Source organism: Pelobates fuscus, chromosome 2, assembly GCF_036172605.1.
Source record: "Pelobates fuscus isolate aPelFus1 chromosome 2, aPelFus1.pri, whole genome shotgun sequence".
NCBI classification, from domain to species: Eukaryota; Metazoa; Chordata; class Amphibia; order Anura; family Pelobatidae; genus Pelobates; species Pelobates fuscus.
The window spans coordinates 428,464,733-428,488,864 of record NC_086318.1 but is presented as its reverse complement, the minus strand read 5'-3'; the positions used below and the strand labels follow the sequence as shown (position 1 = coordinate 428,488,864).

At 44.2% G+C, this 24,132-nt stretch overlaps 1 protein-coding gene across 1 annotated transcript in view; it reads right to left on the bottom strand.

The window, feature by feature from the left end:
* XDH (xanthine dehydrogenase) overlaps window positions 1-21,325 on the bottom strand; it is a 75,249-nt gene extending 53,924 nt beyond the window's left edge. The window contains exons 1-4 of the mRNA XM_063444072.1: window positions 21,149-21,325; window positions 16,847-16,904; window positions 2,958-3,054; window positions 507-615 (exon numbers count right to left, since the gene is read on the bottom strand). Of these exons, the coding sequence (XP_063300142.1) occupies window positions 507-615; window positions 2,958-3,054; window positions 16,847-16,904; window positions 21,149-21,202 (318 nt within the window). The 5' untranslated portion in view covers window positions 21,203-21,325. The remainder of the gene's footprint in view (window positions 1-506; window positions 616-2,957; window positions 3,055-16,846; window positions 16,905-21,148) is intronic.
* Between the last annotated feature and the right edge of the window lie 2,807 nt (window positions 21,326-24,132).

Genomic DNA, 24,132 nt, shown 5'->3' with positions numbered 1-24,132 from the left:
AGGAAGTGTTTATGGAAGGCTGTGCAAGTCACATGCAGGGAGGTGTGACTAGGATTCATAAACAAAGGTATTTAACTCCTAAATGGCAGATGATTGAGAAGTGAGGCTACAGGGGCATGTTCTATACACCAAAACTGCTTCATTAAGCTAAAGTTGTTCAGATGACTATAGTGTGCCTTTAATGTAAATATCTCCTGAGTCCAGACCCTAACTGCTTCCCCTCAGCCACCTCCTCCATAGACAAGAAACGCAAGGACCCCAAAACTGCCTGGGTGCCTACACCGCTCATTGTAACACTTTTTTTTAACTATGTACAGAATATGAAATATATACATTTTAAACCATTTAAAGCTGTTTCGCTGTTTATGTATATGATACTGGCACAGTCCAAATAATACGTTTTCTTTCAATTTAATGCAATCCTGTCGTAAATACGGATCTGATTCAATATATACATTTGCACAGATTACTGTAACTTACATATAGAGTAATTCACATTCACTTACCTGCACAGGGTGAAGTCTTGTCTTTGTGCTCCCAATACCTTCGACCGTTGTCACGGCGGCATGGTGCAAAGAACATACCGGTGCCAAGCACGCGTTAACCGAATAATGTCTGAATGATGATTGGTTAAAGGCGTTTAGAAATATCACAAAGTTTGCAGTTGGCACAGCTAGTCAAAGACCCAGTGTAAGGTCGATACGTTTCTGGAAAACGTTATTCTAATAAATGTGCCTTGCTAAGCTTTAAAGTGTCTGAAGCTTTTTGTTCTCAGTCTAGCTACATGAGGCATATCATTAGCATTCTGTTATATGCTCTAAGTGCTGGGGGTACATGTTGCAATGCTTGTCTTGTCTTTTGTAGAACCATCTGATTTGTCAGCAGTAACTAGGTAGTTGTCATCTTGCCCCAGTCCTGACTGGTATATGGTGGAACCCAGGAATACTGATTAAACACCTGACTGAATACCACTTGCTCTGTCACTGATCTATCAAAACCCAATCTCTGATGCAGTAGATTTAAATGAATTAAAATACATAAAAATATATTCTGCAAGTAGTGCTCCAAACAAAAATAATTCAGATATGATATATTATGGTGGGGATAAGCCTACAAATCTCTGGATGGAAAAACTATATCTGCGGCCCACACTTATTTAAACATACATTGATCAGCCACAACATTAAAACTACTCACAGGTGAAGTAGGATATATTAGGCAACAAGTGAACAGTCAGTTCTTGAATTTCATGTGCTGAAAGCAGGAAAAATGGGCAAGGGAAAAATTCTGAGTGGCTTTGACTAGAGCCAAATAGTGATGGCTGGACAATTGGGTCAGAGCATCTCCAAAACGACAAGTCTTGTTGGGTGTTCTCGGTATGCAGTGGTTAGAACCTACCAAAAGTGGTGCAAGCCTCATTGAGGCACATGGGGAGCGAAGGCTAGCCAGTCTGGTCCAATCACAGAAGAGTTAATGCAGCTCAAATTGTTGAAAGACACTGGCCATCACAAAAAGGTGTCAGAACACATAGTCCATCGCAGTTTGTTGAGTATGGGGCTGCGTACCTGCAGACCAGTCAGAGTGGCCATGATGATTCCTGTCCACCACCGAAAGCACCTTCAATGATGACGTGAGCGTCAGATCTGGACCTTGGAATAATGGAAGAAGGTTGCTTGATCTGATAAATCACGTTTTCTTTTAGATCAAGTCGATGGCTGGGTACGTGAGCATCATTTACCCGGGGAAGAAATGGCAGCAGGATTTATAATGGGAAGAAAGCAGGTCTTAGCATTCATGAGGATGTTAGTTTGACACATACCACATACCTAGAGATTGTTGCAGATCACGCACACCCCTTAATGGCAATGGAGTTCCCTGATGGCAGTGGCCTTATTCAGTAGGATAACGCATCCTGACACACTGCAGAAACATGTTCAGGTATGGTTTGAGGAGCAAGACAAAGAGTTCAAGGTGTTACCTTGGCCTTCAAATTCCCCAGATCTCATTCCAATTGTGCATCTGTAAGATCTGCATGCAGGGCAGCCATTAGGGGCTGACAACCATAACGTGTAGCAGCGGAACTGCCGCCGGTGCAGTTGCACCGGGGCCCGCACGCGGATGGGGCCTATCGGGTGGACCACGCACTTAGGGCCACCCGATGGGCCCTATATCTTCAGGGGCCCGGTCAGCCCTGTGCCGTGATATAGCGCGACCAGGCCCCTTAAAAAAAAAGAAAAACGCAGCCGCAGCGGGAGGACCGCCAGCCAGGCAGTTAGGGAGAGCAGTGCAGACTACTCCCATCAGCCCCAGCCACAGGAGGGAGGGTGGAAACAGGAGGGTGGCTGGAAAATGAGCTCTGTGTGTGTGTGTATGAATGTATGCATGTCTGTCTGTGGCGGTATTTGGAGGCGGACCCTGTGGGCGGTATTTGGAGGCGGGCCCCAGACCCTGAGATGAGTTAGGGGCCCCAAAATTTCTGGTGAACAACAAATCCGATCCATGGAGGCCCCACCTCGCAACTTGCAGGACTTGAATGATCTGCTGCTAATGTCTTGGTGCCAGATACCACAGAACTGTTGTGGCAGCAGATATAGGACCTACACAACACTAGGCAGGTGGTTTTAATGTTGTGGCTGATCAGTTTAAATATATAGGCTGCAACCTATTTCATTTAGTTGTATCTATTTTTTTACAGGTATGTTGGGTCTTCTCTTTAATAATGGCAGGAGAATTATTCACATCCCTCTGGCAGTTTGTTTTTTCCATCCAAGCATTTTCACCATTAATTAATATTTAAATTGTGCCCACTTTTATTTCCTCAGGGGGTCTAACACTTCTTTGAGATATCTCCATAAACGCATAGTTACATTACCAGGAACACATGGGTTGTTAATGCATTTGATCCATACTTCCCCTGGGGTCCAGGAGTTCTAGAAGCCATGTGATCAAAAGGATACTCAATCTTCCCTTTGAATCGATTGTATCTCGAGACCATTACAGTACAAGCTCCACATCCTCCTTCCCCACAGCCGAGTTTGGTTCCAGGTAACCTTACTGATGGACAGTTAAGGAAGTAAATAGAGTTACAGCGAGTTGGGGTGAGTATACACTGATTGGACAAAGTGTAGGCTAAAATAGTTCGGAAAAAGTCTATTTTGGGGTTACTCACGTAAGTGTGAATAGTTGCGATTTCAAAGTTAACTTTTAAAGCAAAAACTGCCAAACCGACTTAGCAACATTTTTTAAGTTTAGCTAGTTTTCCCTAAAATATGAAATTCACTTTGAATTCTCTTCAGTTCACACTTTAGTGAAAAACCCAATCCGACTCAACAGAATTAGATTTTTTTTTCTTTCCCCAACTCTGATCCCAATGTACTTTTGGACTTTTTCCTCTCATATCAACTCACAGGGATTCTAAATTCTTAATTGTAGAGAATACCAAACAGCAAATTATAGCAAAAATACCCAGGCTGGGACTATGGTTAAGTCAAAGAATGTTTTCTGGCCAGAAATGTTTGCCTTTTTTCAATCTGGATTTTGTTTGCTACAATGCAGAGTTTATCGAACACAACCGAAGGCTTTCATTCACAAACAATAAAAACACAATGTTATATATCTTGAGAAGCTACATAACTGGAGAACTGTCGTCTTCACACACCCCAAAAAAACATTTGGGATCTCCTCCCACAGGCACAAACGCATGTATAAAAAAACTCTGTACTTGAAGAAAATAAAATGCGGTAAAAGTGCAAATTTTATGGCTATTTGAGGACTGGCTTTGATAAAGCTGCCATAAGCTATGTTTCTGAACAATCTGGCTGTTTGTTTTATTCTATTCTTAATATTAGTCCCAGAGGAAGTCTTGAATTAGAAGGAAATACGTAGGACCTATTTTTTTATATAATTTTAAAATAAAGCCAAATTTCCACTTTCTACGCCGCTGGAATTCCTGTTTTTTACATTATGTCGTTGCTGCAAAAGACAAGGTGGATTCGTAGGGGATATTAGCCCCCACAATTTCAGGGGAGGCAGCCTTGAGGCACTGAAATACCTCAATCCTGTGAGTTCAACTACATCATGCGCTTACCAGAGGCTGCTCTCTAATTAGGCGATTTAGGCAGCTCCCGGCAGAGCTGCAGACCAGAAAGGGAGCCCACCGGACCACCATGGAGAGATCCACCCCACCGGACCACTATGGAGAGAGCCACCCCCCCCCCCCCCCACCTTGTAACAGTCCATCTTACCCTGTCACAGCTCCCTCCACCCTCTCCAGCCCCTCACTCTGTCACAGCCCCCTCACCCTGTCACAGCCCCACCTTGTAACAGCCCCCCAACCCTGTCACAGCCCCCCATAACCTTGTCACAGCCCATAAAACCCTGTCACAGCCCCTTTACCCAATCACAACTCCCCAATATCCTCTCCCAGCCCCCCTAAACCTGCCACAGCCTCCCTCAACCCTGCCACAGCCCCTCTCAACGCTGCCACAGCCCACCACCACTTTGACACAGCCCCCACCATCTTGTCACAGCCTCCCTACCCTGTCACAGTCCCCCTAAACCTGTCACAGACCCTCCAAACCTGCCACGGACCCCCTAACCTGTCACAGCCCCATGAACCCTGTCACGTCCTCCATCAACACTGTCACAGCCCTCCACCACCCACTCACAGCCACCAACCACCCTGTCACAGCCCCCAACCACCATGTCACAGCCCCCAACCACCCTGTCACAGCCCCCCTACCCTGCCACTGCCCCTCCACCCTGCAACAGCTCTCCCTACCCTGCAACAGCTCTCCCTACCCTGTCACAGCCCCCCCCACACTTCCTGTCACAGTCCCCCTTCACTGTGTCACAGCCACACTCCACACTCACCACAAACACTGTCACACTCCCCCCCCCCCCCCAACCTTGCCACACTCGCCTCCCCTCGATCTGTCACACTCCCTTCTCCAAACTTGGCACATTCACCCCAACCCTGTGATACATCCCTTAACTATGCCACACACACCCTGTCATATTAACCTCCTCAAATCCTTCTCAAATCCTCCAAGTCTCATTTACTCCCCTCACTCTGTCACACTCACCCTGCCATAGTTACCCCTTTACTAACCCAGTCACAGCCACTAACTGAAGTCATTCATCATAGACGCACACAGTCATGAAATGTAGCTCTGCCATAACACAATGCACAAAGGCCACAGGCAGCCCCCATAAACACAACACACCGCAAGCAGCTACCCCACACACATATACAGTCCCAGACACATGCTCACAAAGACATAAATTCACAGACTAGGATACTCTATGTCACACACATACCCTCAGGTACATGCACAGGTAGACAATGCCAGACACACTCAGAAATATACACATCGGCACTTACGTATACACGACGTATACATGTAACCATACCTTGCAGTTGTGTATAAACAATTAGCATAAGTGCTAATTACATTAATTTATTGCAAATGATGTCATAACTTTAGTCAGAGAACTCACATCACAGCGGCATAGGGAGCCGCAACACTGCAAGCCTCTGAACAATGAATACAGAGCCTGTATCTAGCGCTGCAAGCCCGTCCTTTAATACGACCACAGCACCTTAGACAGACAATGCAACGCCTGTTTATTTTGTCTCTTTGGGTGTTAGTGGGGGCCTCATGTTTGAGTTTTCCCTAAGCCGCCACTGACGCTTACTGTTGTATATTTGCTGTAATTCACTATGTTATGTTCTATTTTGTTATAGGTTCAGCTGGGTCTCCATATATTTTTTAGACTATATTGACAAACATTCTCCCAGCATTCACGGTCCAACCCCCTTGGACAGCAATGATGGTCTGCCAACCTGCAGCCATTTCTCTCCGCATATTATTGCTGTACACGAATTAGGAGATTGTACATGTTGGGTGCAGTAGTGTAATTCTAGGCCTTGGGTACTGATCTATTTGTCAAACTACTGGAAACATGTAGAAGATAATGGGGGGACAGGAACGAAAGGCCCTTTGCACCATCACCACTAAAGTGAGCTGCTGTGATTATGGTGCATTGTACTCTTCAATTAAAGAATCATGTTTTATTTTTATTTTTTTCTCAAAATTAAAAGTTCCGACATGAGTATGATCTATCATGTAAAGGATCTCGACTTTCAGATTGATTTCACTGTGTTAAATACTACGTAATACACAGTGACATTGCAATGCTCCATTTTGTAATTTACTGATATATGATAAATGACAATATAGATGAATTGCTAAGGGTTGCAATATGTTTGCAAGAAACTGTAGGTTTAAAGAATGTATTTATGTGTGTGCTATAGTGCACAGTATTTCATTACTGCAGGAGTGTGGTTTATACCCCACAACCTCACTGCTCAATTCTCTGCCATTTAGGAGTCAAATCACTTTTTTGTTTCATATTTGAAGTTTTTTTGTTTTATCTAAGCACATAACACAATATTGCAGTTGTATTCATTTTTCAAAGGCTGTAGTAAGGGAACAGAAAATTAACTGGTTTAATGTGGCAACAAATTTGTGCATAGGTGACACAAGGTTTTTGGCATACATAGTGGTTATTTTCTGATGTAGCTTGTTCGCCATCACTGCCTCTGGCCATATCTGCCGATTGGAACTCTTTATGTGTGGGTTATACCCTCTCCAACTCCACCCCCCCTACCCAGTTCCAGTCTAAGAAGATGGGTATACGAGCCTGACCCCTGGTCATGGCACATCATTCCCCTCTCCACTTGCGAGGATTTGTTCTCATTAAATAAATACAAAATAACTTGTAATGTTTACCAAAAGTAACCAAGTTTGATTGAAGTCCTGTTGTTGTTTGGCCATGTCAGTTTGTCATATTATTATTATTATTATTATTAATATTGCCATTTATATAGCGTCAACAGATTCAGTAGCGCTTTACAATATTATGAGAGGGGGGGGATGTTGTCAGGGTACCTGTGGTCTCTACCTCCGAAAGAGGTAGAGACTTAGCTGTTCCTCCATCCAAACGGCCTGATGGCTCCCTTCCTCACGGTCTATCCGGTCATGCAAGGCCGGCCGCGAGGGAGTGACTGCCTTTTACAGCATCTAGGCAGGAAGTTGTCATCAGGACACTCCTCCGGAACGACCTGTCACTCAATTGCTGCAGGACCAATCAGGACGCCTCGGAGGCGTGGTTACTGCTCTGAACAGGGTATTTAACAGAGCTTCTTTCATTAGCTCATTGCCCTGTCGTGGTTCTAACTTGTTCTAGTCACTCAGTGCTTGTGTATTCTATTATCCCTTTTGGTTTTGACCCGGCTTGTTTACCTTACTCTGCTTATCTCTGTTACCCTTGATTCGGCTTGTCTCTCGCTTACCTGTCTTCTGTTACCCTCGACCTCGGCTTGTCTTTGACCATTCTATACTGTACTACTTACGTTAGTCCGGCCATTCTAAGGTCCGGTATACGTATCTGGCTACTGTTTGTACTCTGCGTGTTGGATCCCTGTCCCGATCCTGACATTACGACAGGGCCAATGGATCCTGCAAGTACAAACAGTCAGCTGGCTTCTCCTGATCCTAGGTTTGAAGCCATGGATCACAGAATGGATCAGATGGCGCTTGCGCTACAGGCTCTATTATCTCGTGCCAATAACCCACCAGAGGAGATACGTAATACCCCTGTTTCTCCTGTCGGTTCAGGTCTAGAGGTAGCCACAGTGGGTGCTTCTTCTCGCATTACCCCCCCAGTACGCTATGGTGGGGCTCCTGAGAAGTGTTGTGGTTTCTTAAACCAAATTAGTATCCACTTTGAATTGCAACCTCGCTCTTATCCTACAGATAGGGCAAAGGTAGGATTTATTATCACCCTACTTATTGAGAAAGCTCTGAGATGGGCCAACCCATTATGGGTGAACGATAACCCATTAGTTTATAACTATAACGCCTTTGTAACTGCTTTTAGAAGAACATTTGACCCTCCAGGTAGAAAGGTTAATGCAGCCAGATTACTGTTGCGTCTGAAACAGGAGAACCAAACACTGGTGGATTATGCACTAGAGTTCAGGTCTCTGGCGTCAGAGGTCAAGTGGAATGAGCAGGCGGATATGGATGTATTTTTGAATGGCTTATCTGAAGTAATCCTTGATGAGGTTGCTACCAGAGAACTCCCTGAGAATTTAGAGGATTTAATTTCGTTCATCTCTCGTATAGATGAACGTTTAAGAGAGAGACAGAACACTCGAGAGAGGAACCGGAGACCTTCTTTTAGGTTAGCCCCCGCTTTTCCAAGTCCTGACTCCACGGTATCTTTGCTTCCTGAACCTATGCAGATAGGGTATACCCGCCTCTCTGAGGAGGAAAGACAGTACAGGAGAAGAGAGGGTTTGTGTATGTATTGTGGAGCTAAGGGTCATTTACTCTCGAACTGTTCTAACCGCCCGGGAAACGCTCGCACCTAAGTCTCTCTAGAGGACAGGCCTTGGGTGTTTCTATTTTGTCCTCTACTCCTAATTATAAAGATCACAGGCTTCTGCTACCAGTTTCCTTAACTTGCGGGAGGGAAGTAGTAAGGGCTATGGCTTTGATAGATTCCGGTGCTGCTGAGAATTTTATCGACCAAGCCTTTGCTAGTAAAAACAATTTCCCATCTCAGCTAAGGGAGACACCCTTGGCCGTTGATGGTAGACCACTACTAGACCCTGTTATCTTTCGTGAGACCATACCCATTGAGTTAAATGTTGGTATCCTACACGTGGAGAATTTATCTCTTCTGCTCATTTCGTCTCCTTCCGTTCCCATAGTTCTGGGGTACCCATGGTTGAAAGAACATAACCCTATTATCGATTGGGAGTTAGGGGAGATACTCTCGTGGGGCCAGGGCTGCCAGGATCGGTGTTTGTGCAAGGTTTCTCCATTAGCTAATATTAACATACAGGAGAATCCTACTCAGTCCACAGAGAGACAAATACCAGACCTTTACCTAGACTTAAGGGCAGTGTTTGACAAGAAGAATGCCGATTCTTTGCCGCCACACAGGTCATTTGACTGTAAAATTAAGCTTCTACCCGGGACTATGCCTCCGAGGGGCCATGTATATCCTTTGTCTGTTCAGGAAAACTCGGTTCTAGAGGAGTATATTCAGGAGAATTTAGAAAAGGGATTTATCAGGAGGTCTTCTTCTCCGGCCGGGGCGGGGTTCTTTTTCATTAAGAAGAAGGATGGCACGCTGAGACCTTGTATCGATTACCGAGGCTTGAATAAAATAACTGTCAGAAATGCCTATCCTATCCCACTGATTACCGAGTTATTTGATCGTCTTAAGGGCTCCAAAATCTTCACCAAGTTAGATCTCAGAGGGGCTTACAATTTGGTGAGAATCCAGCAAGGTCACGAGTGGATGACGGCATTCAATACCCGGTATGGCCATTACGAATACACTGTTATGCCATTTGGACTATGCAATGCTCCTGCAGTATTTCAAGAGTTGATTAATGAGGTACTTAGGGAGTTTCAGCATGATTGTGTTATTGTTTACCTGGACGACATACTAATACACTCTAAGGAGATTGAGACTCACCATAGACAGGTCAGAAAGGTGTTACACAAACTTCTGCAACATGGTCTATACTGCAAATTGGAGAAGTGCAGTTTTGATCAGTCTCAGGTAGACTTTCTTGGGTACGTGATTTCTGGGGAAGGTTTTAAAATGGATCCTGGTAAACTCCAATCTATTTTAGACTGGCCTTTGCCCAAAGGACTCAAGGCTATCCAAAGGTTTATTGGTTTTTCCAACTACTATAGGCGCTTCGTTAAGGGTTACTCCTCTATCATTGCGCCTATTACCAATATGACCAAACAAGGGGCTGATACTAAGTTCTGGTCTGAGGAAGCTCTTGGTGCTTTTAAGACTCTCAAGGAACTTTTTGCCTCAGCTCCCATTCTAGTTCATCCTGATACGACTCTGCCTTTCTTGCTCGAGGTCGATGCTTCTGAGACAGGAGTTGGGGCTGTTCTGTCTCAAAGGTTAGGGGTGGATAAACCGTTACACCCTTGTGGTTTCTTCTCTAAAAAAAATTCTGGGCCTGAGAGCAGATATGACATCGGGGAGAAGGAACTGTTAGCGGTCATTAAGGCTTTAAAGGAGTGGAGACATTTACTGGAAGGGACACTACACCCTGTTACTATTCTAACGGATCATAAGAACTTGTCTTATATTGGGGAGGCGAAGCGCTTGTCCGCCAGGCAGGCTCGCTGGGCCTTGTTCCTCACTCACTTTAATTATGTACTTACGTATAGACCTGGTTCTAAGAACTCTAAAGCCGATGCATTGTCTCGTCAATATGAACCATCCACTACAGGGGAGGGCTGGCAGCCTCAGGCCTGGGGGGCAAATCCAGTCAAGTGGCCCATTGTACCCCCGAATCAGTTCACCATCCATGCCCACCTTTTCCTGGTTTTATAACGGATATTGATGTTATGCTAATCAGTAGCTCTTTGCCATACCCACTCCTTTGCGGCTCCGACTTTCAATGTTGTTAGAGCGCAGGCTGAGAATCTCTGAGCCTGTGCTCTGACTCACTAACTGAGCGCTGGAACCACGAGGGAGAGGATATGATCTAAGGCACCTACTGCTGGTGTGCACCAGTGGACCACTAGGGAATCATTTAAATTAAAGGGACACTCCAGTGCCAGGAAAACAAATCAGCTTCCTGGCACTGCAGGTCCCCTCTCCATCCCACCCCCCATCCCATGTTGCTAAAGGGGTAAGAACCCCTTCAGTGACATACCTGAGACCAGCGCCGATGTCCCTCTGCGCTGGTTTAGGGTCCGCCCACGCTCCTCCCCCTGTGACGTCATCCGGCAGGGGAGACCGGTTGCACATGCGCGGCCCCCGGCAGGGGAGACCTCTCCATAGGAAAGCATTGAAAATACTTTCATTGCTTTCCTATGGGGATTTTAGCGACGCTGGAGGTCCTCACATAGCGTGAGGACGTCCAGCGAAGCTATAGCACAGAAAACATGTGCTATAAACCAGGACGTAGAACTCCTCCTCTAGTAGAGAGCCACTAGAGGAGGAGTTAACCCTGCAATGTACTTATTGCAGTTTATGAAAACTGCAATATTTACAGTTGCAGGGTTAAGGGTAGTGGGAGTTGGCACCCAGACCACTCCAATGGGCAGAATGGGTCTGGGTGCCTGGAGTATCCCTTCAATGTGCTGGTGTCCTAAACTTGTGAGCTGTGTTGGCCACCGGGTGCCTCTGTTGTCATGGCACCCTACGTGACCCCACAGCTTGCACACCTCAAAGGCTGGCCTGCTGACAGACACACTGACACTCACTCTCAATAACACACACACACAAACCCTGACAGACAAACACTCACTGACAGGCAGGCACACACACCGACAGATACATACACACACACACACTTACTGACAGACACACTTACTGACAGACACACTCACACTTCCAGACACACACACTCACACTTCCAGACACACACACTCACACTTCCAGACACACACACTCACACTTCCAGACACACACACTCACACTTCCAGACACACACACTCACTTCCAGACACACACACACAAATTCCTTGTTGCTCCTACCATTAGGAGTCTTCTGGGTCATTTCCCCGGGGTCCAGTGACTTCCTGCTCTTCTCTGCTCCCTCGCGCAGTTTAGTAATGCGGGGCCGGAATTACGTCATATTCCGGCTCCCGGCATCACCAGAGAGGGCGCGCGAGGGAGCAGGAAGATCATCAGCAGAGGCAGTGCTCCCTCGCCGCCTGCCTCCTTCCTCACGCGGCCGGTATGTTCCTGCAGAGTAGGCACCTGCTGTCTGGGACAAGCAGGTGCCTACTCTGCCTTGCTACCGGGGCGCCCTAGGTGGCCAGCTGACCACCTGCTGGGCTCCCTGTAACAGGCCATCAGCCTGCTCCGCGCGGCACCCCCCCTCCTTCTGGCGCCCAGGACCGGCCCTGCAGCGGCCGTTTTGTAAACGATTTAGGGCGGCCTGGGGGGCAATTGCCTCCCTGCCCCCCGGCCCAGCCCGCCCCTGATCCACTATAACTGAACCACTGCTGTCCTCCATAGTTTCTAAGGGGAATATCATCGCGAACACGAATCTCAGGATTCACTCTCCATTGCTTTCTGAGATCATGAAGTTTCAGCATTTGGCACCCAAACAGACCCCTGGGGATCGACACTTCGTTCCTGCCGCTCTCCAACTGGAGGTGCTACGCTGTCTCCATAACAGCAAGGTGGCTGGGCATCCTGGCATCCGCAAGACTTATGCGCTGGTCTCTAAAGATTTTTGGTGGCCTGACTTACGCAAGGATATTAAAGAATTCATCGGGGCATGTGAAGTTTGTACCAAGACCAAGCTACCCCATTCGCTTCCATGCGGATTTCTGCACCCTTTAGAGGTTCCTGAAAAGCCTTGGTCCTGCCTGGCAATGGACTTCATTGTTGATTTGCCTATCTCTAAAAAGCAGACTGTCATCCTCACTGTGGTAGACAGATTTACTAAAATGGCTCACTTCATTCCCTTACCTAAACTCCCATCTTCGCCCGAATTAGCGGAGATATTCGCCAGGGAGATTTTCCGTTTGCATGGGATACCTTCCCAGATTGTCTCTGACAGAGGCTCCCAATTTGTTTCCCGTTTTTGGAGATCATTCTGCTCCCAACTAGGCATCAAATTGAATTTCTCCTCTGCCTATCATCCTCAGTCCAATGGAGCTGCTGAACGCACTAACCAAAAAGTTGAACAATATTTACGTTGTTTCGTTTCAGAACACCAAGACGATTGGGTCGGTTTGATTCCTTGGGCGGAGTTTGCACATAACAATCTCATTTGTGATTCTACGCATTCTAGCCCTTTTTTCTTGAATTATGGCTTTCATCCTTCCATCCTTCCTTCGGAGTCTTCTTCTCAAGGGATACCGTCGGTGGATGTTCATGTTGCCAATTTAAGAGAGTTGTGGGATCAAACTCGACAAATCCTTCTGCACAATTCTACGCTGGTTAAAAAACACGCTGACAAACGTAGAAGGGCAGCACCGGTGTTTGTTCCAGGCGATAGAGTATGGTTAAGTACTAGAAACATTCGGTTAAAAGTGCCGTCCATGAAGTTTGCTCCTCGATATATTGGACCTTACAGGGTGCTGTCTCAAATTAACCCAGTTGCGTATCGTTTAGCGTTGCCTAATGCCTTACGCATTCCTAATTCATTTCATGTTTCCTTGCTAAAACCATTAATATGTAACAGGTTCTCCTCCACGATCGCCCCTCCCCGCTCAGTTCAGGTGGAGGGTCAGGAGGAGTATGAGGTCAATTCCATCGTTGATTCTCGAATCTCCCGGGGGAAACTGCAATATCTGGTCGATTGGAAGGGTTATGGTCCTGAGGAGAGAAGTTGGGTACCTCAGGAGGAGGTGCATGCTCCCCGTCTCCGCAGGGCGTTTCACTCTCGATTCCCTTCTCGCCCTGGTGTATTCCGCCCGGTGGGCGTATCTGAGAGGGGGGGTACTGTCAGGGTACCTGTGGTCTCTACCTCCGAAAGAGGTAGAGACTTAGCTGTTCCTCCATCCAAACGGCCTGATGGCTCCCTTCCCCACGGTCTATCCGGTCATGCAAGGCCGGCCGCGAGGGAGTGACTGCCTTTTACAGCATCTAGGCAGGAAGTTGTCATCAGGACACTCCTCCGGAACGACCTGTCACTCAATTGCTGCAGGACCAATCAGGACGCCTCGGAGGCGTGGTTACTGCTCTGAACAGGGTATTTAACAGAGCTTCTTTCATTAGCTCATTGCCCTGTCGTGGTTCTAACTTGTTCTAGTCACTCAGTGCTTGTGTATTCTATTATCCCTTTTGGTTTTGACCCGGCTTGTTTACCTTACTCTGCTTATCTCTGTTACCCTTGATTCGGCTTGTCTCTCGCTTACCTGTCTTCTGTTACCCTCGACCTCGGCTTGTCTTTGACCATTCTATACTGTACTACTTACGTTAGTCCGGCCATTCTAAGGTCCGGTATACGTATCTGGCTACTGTTTTTACTCTGCGTGTTGGATCCCTGTCCCGATCCTGACAGATGTAAATTTAAACAGGACAATTACAAAAAACTTACACAAACGATAGGTTGGAGAGGACCCTGCTCAAACGAGCTTACAGTCTATAGGATGTGGGGTGTAAAACACAATAGAACAGGAATTTGGAATCAAATAAGGTGGGAGTGAAGCAGTGCTAGAGGAGATAGTAGAGTGCTGCCCTTTAGGAGAGAGCTAGAGACAGGCATGTGAGGTAGAGGTTAGTCTGGGAGGCCATAAGCTTTCCTAAAGAGATGGGTTTTAAGGCACTTCTAAAACTATTGAAGACTAGGGGAGAGTCTGATGGCGGTAGGCAGGCTATTCCATAGGAAGGGAGCTGTCTGCGAGAAGTCCTGCAAACGTGAGTTGGCCATACGGGTGCGAACCACGGACAGGAGGTTGTCACAGGCAGAGTGGAGAGACCGAGAAGGGACAAATCTATGGATCTGTGAAGACATATATGAGGGGCTAGAGTTGTTCAGTGCTTTATAGGTGTGAGTTAGTACCTTGAATTGACTCCTATAGCATACAGGAAGCCAATGTAAGGAGTGGCAGAGGGTTGAGGTGTGGGAGAAATGACTAGAGAGGAAAATCAGTCTGGCAGCAGCGTTCATTATGGACTGTAGTGGTGCAGTACGGCTTTTGGGAAGACCAATCAGGATAGGGTTACAATAATCCATTCAGGAAATTACTAGAGCATGGACAAGCTCCTTGGTAGCATCTCTTGTAAGAAAGGGGCGGATGCGGGCTATGTTTTTAAGATGGAATCTACAGGATTTGGCAACATACTGGATGTGAGGCTCAAAGGTGAGGCCAGAATCAAGTATGACGCCAAGACAGAGCGCTTGCAAGGATGGACTAATGTGGGTACCACAAACTTGAAGAGAGAGTGAAAGAGGAGGATCAGTATTAGGAGGAGGAAAGACAAAGAGCTCAGTTTTAGAGAGATTGAGTTTCAGAAAGTGGGAGGACATCCAGTCAGAGATGGAAGAAAGGCAAGTAGTGACACGTTGCAGGACGGCAGGGACAGGTCCGGGGAGGAGAGATATATCTGAGTGTCATCAGCGTACAGGTGGTAGTGGAATCCAAAAGAGGTAATAAGTTTGCCAAGAGAGGCAGTATAAAGAGAAAATAGAAGGGAACCAAGTACAGAGCCTTGGGGGACTCCAACCGAGACAGGACGAGGGGAGCAGGTATCATTAGAAAAGGAGACACTGAATGAGCGTTGGGAGAGATAAGAGGACAACCACGAGAGGACAGAGTCACAGAGACCGAGCGATTGAAGAGTTTGGAGAAGGAGAGCATGATCAACGGTGTCAAAGGCAGCAGAGAGGTCAAGAAGAATTAATAGTGTGAGTAGTGGCCTTTGGATTTAGCTGTGATAATGTCGTTAGTAACTTTAATAAGGGCAGTCTCAGTAGAGTGGAGAGGGCGGAGGCCAGATTGAAGAGGGTCAAGGAGAGAGTTGGAATTGAGGAAACGAGACACATGGGTAAAGACAAGTCTTTCCAGAAGCTTAGAGGAAAAGGGGAGCAGGGATATAGGACGATAGTTAGACGGGGAGGTCAAGAGATGTTTTTTTCAGGATAGATACTACAGTGGTATGTTTAAGGTCAGCAGGGACAATGCCAGATATATTAATGATCTATTTTGTTTTTTTAATTGTGAGAAAGTAGGACACATAACTTGTTTTTCAACGATAAGTTATTCCCCTGAGGTTTAGGTGATAAATCACTTTTTTTTCTGTTTATGCCACTCTAGCCACATCTCCCCTGGCTGTGACTCATTTAGTCTAAATGAAAAAAAAAGTTTCATTTTCAATGAGATGTTAACTTGCTTTGTAATCTTTTATCACCTCCTCTGTAAATTGAACACACAGGAGGCTCCTGCAGGCTGCAGCATGCTATTAACAGAGTAGAAGATAGTAAATTATACATTAAACAAAGTGTGCAGTAAAGGAAGTTTAAAGGGGCAATATAGTCACCAGGACAATTACAGCTTAATGTACTTGTGATGTCTATATCCTGTCTCTAAAGGTATTTTAATGTAAAGTTATATATATACTGCCTAGGAACACCTCTAGTGGCAGTCACACAGACGGCCACTAGAGGTGCTTTCTGGGGCAGTGCTGTTCAACGTGCAGCATTGACGTTTAGTGTCTTCCCGCTCTGCATGAAGGCGCTGAACAGGGCCGGACTGGGGAAAAAATTTGGCCCGGTCAGTCCAGGCCTGGCACTGAATGTTGATTCAATGCATCTCTATGAGGAGATGCTGACTGGTGCATTGCAAAATGTTGCCACACTTGCGCATTAGCCTTACAATGGTTTCCTATGCAAAAGCATTGGATTGGCTGAGATCGGCAATTGTGATGATCTCAGCCGGCGGCGGAGTCAGTTGCAGTGGACACCAGCGGCGCAGGAATAAAGTTGAACTTTCACCCTTTTTTAAGAGGAATAGGGGGGGGCTGGCCACCTAAAATGTTTTTTACCACTATAGTGTCAGGAATACATATTTGTATTCCTGGCACTATAATGTTCTTATAAACATTAGATCTCACTATACAGGAAGTGTTTAGGAAGGCTGTGTAAGTCACGTGCAGAGAGGTGTGACTAGGGCTATATAAACGGACTGATTTACCTCCTAACTTGTAAAGAACTGAGCAGTGAGATAGCAGGGGCATGATCTGTACACCAAACTTTGAGTATCCCTTTAAATTCACTTGTTAATTATACCCATATTTTACAATGCACATTTGATATTAAAATGGATACATCTTCTGCGTAGATAAGTCAATAACGTCATCTGTGGATCGGCATTTTTCTCTAATATCTGCAAATAAAAAATAAAGTGGTTAATTACTTTTTAGTGTTAGTTCAGGAACTGTAGGTGAGGAGAGCCCTGTCTAAACAAGTTTACAATCTAAAAGGAATCAAATAAACTGAATATACCTGAAAGGACGAGATCTAATCTTTCCAAGCCTTGTAGAAACTTTACTTCGCTTGATCTTCAGAAATGATCTGCTTATCTTCACATTAACTAATCTCCACTACCTGATGTGACTCTCTGGCCATCTCCGTCACGTCTAGGACTCTAACAGCTCTATTTGTTTTAATACCGTTAATTTTACTTACTTCTCCCTGCCATAAACCCCCACTGCTAAACTGACAAGCTTTGAGCAGAGCAATAGCTGAGCACAGAGAACTCTTTTTCTGCTTATCTCCACCCTGTGTTTTAAACTATGCAGTGCTGGATTCAACCATTCACAGAGTTCAGACTCCATAGATCAGAATTAGAAGCTCCTGATTGGCCAAGCTATTTCCAGGATTGGCCAATGCTCAAGGTTGATGATATAATATGTGCGAACTTGCACAAAATTAAGGAACTGTGATAGTGAGTGTCTTTTTTAAACACAAATGTAATTTATAATTTTTACTGTAGCATAGCTTGTGTGACGGTAGCCACCAGCTGCTGCTGCTGGAGTTTCACATCAAACCGCGGCATGTTTACGAGAGCTCTCCATAGCAACCAGTTCCAGAAGGCATGCAGGGATCCTCATGGTATGTTGGGGATCTCTCTAGCCATCCCACTGCTGCTACCAAATGTGATGGAGCTCCTGTACCCCGACAGAGTACCTCCACCCAGTCTGCTTCCTGCTTGCCGGGACCATGGCAGGCTTCAGACTCAGTTGCTGGAGCTTTTTGACCCGAGCAGTGGCCTCCTTCCAGGCAGGTATTGTCCTATCTGCCTATACCTCTGCAGGTGTGTCGCTAGGGGGGGAGGGGGCCATGCCATCCACAAACATGTTATGTACAAGTATGTAATCCAATACACAATGAGCAAGAATACATTTGCGTTAAACGAAAATTTAACAAGAATCCCTTGCAGCATAGATATTACTTATAGGAACACATTTGTAGAGTGTATGGGCTTCAGACCGGAAGACGACTCATTGAGGTGTTTTATCAGAAATAAAATACCACAATAGTAACATGAAGAAAGAAATAGGAAATCTCGGTGCCTAGCTTAATTACACCAGTGAGCAATACGATAAAAGTAAAAGTAAGGTACAGGTTACCTCCTTCACACCAGCCCCAATATCCACCCTCCAGTTTGTAGGCATCTGGGAAGAACACACACCCACGATAGGCCCCATCCAAGAGGCGATAGGCACCATAGACAGGAAAAACCAAAGCGAAAGAAAGAGGGGAGGGGGTGAAGCCGCCGTGAGTACATGAATAACGGGGCCGGCGCAGGCAGAAGAGCCCTGAAGCCACCCAAAGGTGACCTCTCCAACAAGAGTTCGAGGTAGAAGAATATCCCCCGGAGTGATCCTTAAAGTCCCCCTGGTAGGGGATAAGAGAATGAAACCAGCGACTTTATGAGGCGTGAAGAGCGATAGAACGGTTGAGGGGGGGTACTGAACCCAACCTGCCCATCCCATAGCCGCCTACATCACTGGCCATCCGAGGGCCCCAGACCTTCTCGAATGTCTTCATAGTGCCCCTCACCTGGGCTGTTAGCTTATCCTTGATTTTTTTTTGGCTGCCAAATTTAATTTGTTTAATAGTTTTTGATCCGTTTTCGTCCAGTCATCCAAGGGTCTAGCTAACAAAAACACCCAAGGGTCTAACAGAACGTCTTTACCTAGAACATCCCTCAGCAAATCTTTAATCCCTATCCAATACCCCTGCACGTCTGGACATTCCCACCGCATGTGGAGATAAGTCCACCTCTGTTCGCACCTTCTCCAACACAAATCTGTGGGGATCTTACGCATTCTACATAATTTTAAGGGGTGGTGTACCATTGAAACATAGTCTTGGCAATTTTTTATTTGGATAACTTGCTTTTTATATTTTTAAGGTATTGTCTACACAAGGCATGCAAAAAAAATAGGTCTGATCCAGCCTGGAGTATTGCTTTAATAATAGATGTTACATTACATTACTGCTTAATAAGCGTGATGGGAGTTATTTAACATAAAGCCTCAATTTCTAACAGGATCCACAACACAGGAAGCAGTGTGATCTGTGCATGATGCATTGAGAATGTACTAAGACCTATTAAGGACCATGCAAAAATGGACATCAATGCCATGCGGTACAATCACCGTGGAAACCAGAGGAACTGCAGATAGAACTGTATAATGGTTATAAAATGGAATGGTTCTATTGATTATATCTCTTCAAATATTCATCCCTACATCCAGCTAAACAACTCAAGTGATTATTAAGGAAGGCTGAAAGTACCATCACCACTGCAGATTATTGTACATCGTATTATAATGGTTATAGGGGGTGGAGACTTTGCATGCAGTCCCAATGATATTTGCCAAACCATCTCTAAGCAGTGTGACAAAAAAAACATGGTTTACTATCAGTACCGAGAGCATTTTCTATTCTGCTGTAGCTGCGATAATGAGGAATTTCTCTTTTTCGTAATCTGTCCAAGTACAATGAGCTGCAGTGGTTATGGTGCTTAGAGAGTCCCTTGAAATGCGAACTTGTCATCTACATATTCTTTACGGAGTGCGCAGATATCTTTCTCACTATTTTCAAACTGGTAATATTGCCCCAAGTTGTTTTTTTTTTCTTATTCCACTTATAGCTTTATTTAAAAAACAAAATCATTTGAGTTGAAGTTTTATTTTCCCAGAAAAGTAATGGCCTTTTGTCCATTCCTATGCCCAACATCCATAAAACTTGTCCTTGAGAGAGCTATAGAGCTGGTTTAATCATCACTCCTATCACTGAGATCTAGAAAACTGGGTTGTTTTCCTATATCTAGCCCCAGGGAGTTTCTCTCATTTGATTGCTCTTTTTTATTTCAAATGACTATCAAAATACCTAGCTAATGGGACAGTAACGAAAAACATTTACAGCAAATATACATAACCGGATAAGCAAATAGACAGATATTTCAGTTACTTATTATATATTATGTATAAGGATCCCACAGCTGTAGCGCTGCAGAAAATTGACAAGCAATGAACACCACATTATATAAAATGTCCCGTGTAAGATATCCTACTTATTAAAAGGCATTTAACAAGCCACCTCTGATATTCCTGCATTCTATTTACTTAGTGGTGAACTGCAATAAGCTACAGAACTATTTTCAACATTTACCCCAAACTAGCTGATTTAGAAACTGAAAAGGTTTTTACAACTCCCCTATTTTGTTTTAAATAGGTTTTTATTGTGAGCGTCAAAGATAATTGCAAACTGAAAGGTATGAAATGCTGACTTCAGCAGTGAATTATAAGTGCATGAATTGCATAAAATATATATGCAGAAGGACATTGATATCATCTTCCACGTTGAACATGAATTATTTCGCCCAACTTCTCTAGCTTGCCAATGTCAACCACATCCCCGTTCGGGCCATGCGCGACTCTAGGGGCTTCTAAAGGGAGCCTGTCTTAGCTGATAACTTCAGGTGTGTAAAGTCGGTAATGTGGGTTCAAAGCCCCTGGATCTCTCAGAGCAGCAGCAGCTCCGCTATATGTGAGGGAACAGTTAGACAGATATTTCTACTAGCTTGCAACACGCCATTTGGACTTTGCAATTGTATAGTATGGTATTAAGAGATCTATTATTAAACAATATCTATTATTGGACTATTTAAATAAAATGGATAAACATTAAAAGTCTTGTTTCTTTTTATAAAGATGAACAAAGGTTACTAAACATGTTTATAACAGCAATAGGCATTGCATAACTACTTTAAAAAATACCAAATATACTGCACATTGAGGAGACGTGTAACTGCTTACTTATGTAAGGAACCTGATATTTAAAAAAATACTTGTTGCATGAAAAAGTAAAACATAGCCAGACGACAGATATAAAAAAAAGAAAAAGCAAATGTAGAACATGCATCTTTAAACACATTTGTAAAATAAACGTCATGTTCTAATGAGTTGACTCTTATAAAAAATGCAGCACTTTTTGGAAAAGGTTTTATTTTTTTTAATATAGAGAAAAAATATTAATATTTCTAAAACAAAATTCTACTGTTTCGAGCTGCATGAAAATACTGAACAATATAAAAAAAAAAAAAAAAAGATTTACCTTTTTACCATTCACAAAAAAAATCAATTCATCGGCAGGTTTCTCTAAGTCCATGTTGAGCAAATGGTCACAGATTCAGCAGATGAAAACGTCCTTTGCTCTACACTAGCTTTTGAGCCACTAAAATGTTTCCAGGCCAATGTCTGATCATCAATAATTCAGCAGAGAATAGGATTTAAGCTAATAAGTGAACAAGTTTGGATTCTGTAAAGACTGTTGGGGAGGGAGGTATAACCCAGCCTTTTCTAAATCCAATGAAGAGAGAGAATCTTTATCTATGTACAGCACTGTTTTTAACTCGAGCTCTGGAACTTCAAACAGATAATTAATTAGTGCTGCTCTTATTATTAGTTTGTTTTTCATGATGTGATGGTTTTAATGTGAATATTCACACCCTCAAATTTTTTAACCTTTGTTTTACGAATGAACTAGATATATAAGATCCGTCACCCTATTTATTTCTGTAGAGATGATTTTCAGGACTGAAGAAAAAGCGTTATTGTGTCCGTCGGTCATGCGTGAGACATTTGGCAATCATGTTGTGCCCGGGTATGTTGTATCGTTTATAATTTAATACTTTCATTTATATATGTTTATAATATATTTATTTTACTGTGTACAGTTTATTGCTCTAAAATGCCATTGTTTTTACACAGTCGATAAAGCAAGGCTCTCAAAGTACCAGCCCAGGGGCCGGTTTTGGCCCCTTAATAAATACTTTCATTTGATCTGTAGCCAGCCATAACAGTTTGCCAGAGAAACATAGAAACATAGAACGAATGTGATGGCAGATAAGAACCATTCGGCCCATCTAGTCTGCCCAGTTTTCTAAATACTTTCATTAGTCCCTGGCCTTATCTTATAGTTAGGATAGCCTTATGCCTATCCCACGCACGCTTAAACTCCTTCACTGTGTTAACCTCTACCACTTCCGCTGGAAGGCTACTCCATGCATCCACTACCCTCTCAGTAAAGCAATACTTCCTGATATTATTTTTAAGCCTCTAATTTAAGACTATGTCCTCTTGTTGTGGTAGTTTTTCTTCTTTTAAATATAGTCTCCTCCTTTACTGTGTTGATTCCCTTTATGTAGAGCAGTCCAATAATGCAGAAATAAAACAGAGTCCTGTGTTAAGCTCTCCATGTCACAGATTGGTGACCTGGTCCTCCTTAGGGCCCTTATTTGAAGGGACACTGTAATTAATATAACTGTCATCTTGTTTAAGTGGTTATACTGTCAGGAGTCCTCTGGCACTATGCTTCCATTTATCATTAAATAGTTTTTAAGCTTTCAGTACTAAAAGATTGTCCTCAGCAGCCCATACCTTCCTGTCCTGCGAGGACTTATAAGGAATCATTAGCCACATCGGCAATGGGTGGCTGTAATTAGCTGAGCGTGTCAGCCGGCCACTTTCAGTCTATCACAACACCCCCTGCTGGTATGAATCGGTATGGCAAGAAGGAAGTGTGTAATCTCTGCCATAACTACACCTCCAGTGGGTACTGGGCTGTGGGAAGCAGATGACCCTTATTTAGTGTTAAACTACTCACAAATGGTTTAAGACTGAATGGAGGGACAGTGCCAGAGGACTCCACGTTCTATAACAAATTAAATGAGATGAAATGGGTGTAACGGATCGACCACAATGGGTATACTACAGTGTCCTTTAAAGGGCCCGTTTGGGCACCATAACAACTTTATCGAAGTTAAGCTTTTTTCAAGCCTCTCTTATGAATGGGGAGTCATTGATTGGCTGAGAGTGGTCAGCTGACCATAAGTTGGGCCACAGCCCAATTCTGCTTGAACCTTCTGGTTTTAAGATTTTGAGAAAAAGAATGAACAGAGAGGCAGGGAGATCCAGCTTTAAAGCAAATGTGTGTGTGTGTGTGTATAGAAGTTTATGTGTGTGTATATATAGGAGAGTGTAGCTGTGTGTGTGTGTGTGTGTGTATGTATATATATATATATATATATATATATACACATATACAGGAGTGTGTAGCTATGTACATGGATATATATCTATATAGAGGTGTGCAGCTGTATGTGTAAACATGAATGTGTGTGGTGTGTTGGTAGGAGTGAGTAACTGTGTGTGTATCTACTGGAGTGTGTAAATCTGTGTCTATCTACTGGAGTGTGTAGCTGTGTGTAGGAGTGTGTAACTGCGTGTGTATCTACTGTGGTGTGTAGCTGTGTGTGTATCTACTGGAGTGTGTAACTGTGTGTAGAAGTGTGTGTAGGAGTGTGTAACTGTGTGTGTGTATCTACTGGAGTGTGTAGCTGTGTGTAACTGTGTGTTTATCTACTGGAGTCTGTAGGAGTATGTAACTGTGGGTGTATCTACTGGAGTGTGTAGCTGTGTGTGTATCTACTGGATTGTGTAGCTGTGTGTAGGAGTGTGTATCAGCTGGAGTGTGTAGCTGTGTGTAGGAGTGTGTAACTGTGTGTGTATATACTGGAGTCTGTAGGAGTGTGTAACTGTGTGTGTATCTACTGGAGTGTGTATATGTGTGTGTATCTACTGGATTGTGTAGCTGTGTGTAGGAGTGTGTGATGTAGAATTATTTAAAAATCTTTATTGAACTTGTACTGAATTATTGTACTAACTCCATTTTAACCTCACACTGTGACAAACTCTCCATTTTGTCCTCATTACCTGACAGATCCTCCATTTTAATCCATTTTAAACTACATTACATGACAGAATTTCCCAGTACATTTAATACAATGAACAGAGACTGTATTTTCTATAAAGACATAGCTGACTCCGGAATTATTGAATCTCCTGTAACATGCAACAAAGTATAACCAAGGCCAGAGCCAAGGCCATGAGAACACTGTACTAATGAAATGTTCTATTCATAAAAGAACCTTGCACCTGACCACAAGATTGACATCACTGACTGTGTAAAATGACGCTCAAGCCCCCCTTTCCACCGAGTAAACCTCATGCTGGGAAAGATGGCGCCTGAGCCTTCTG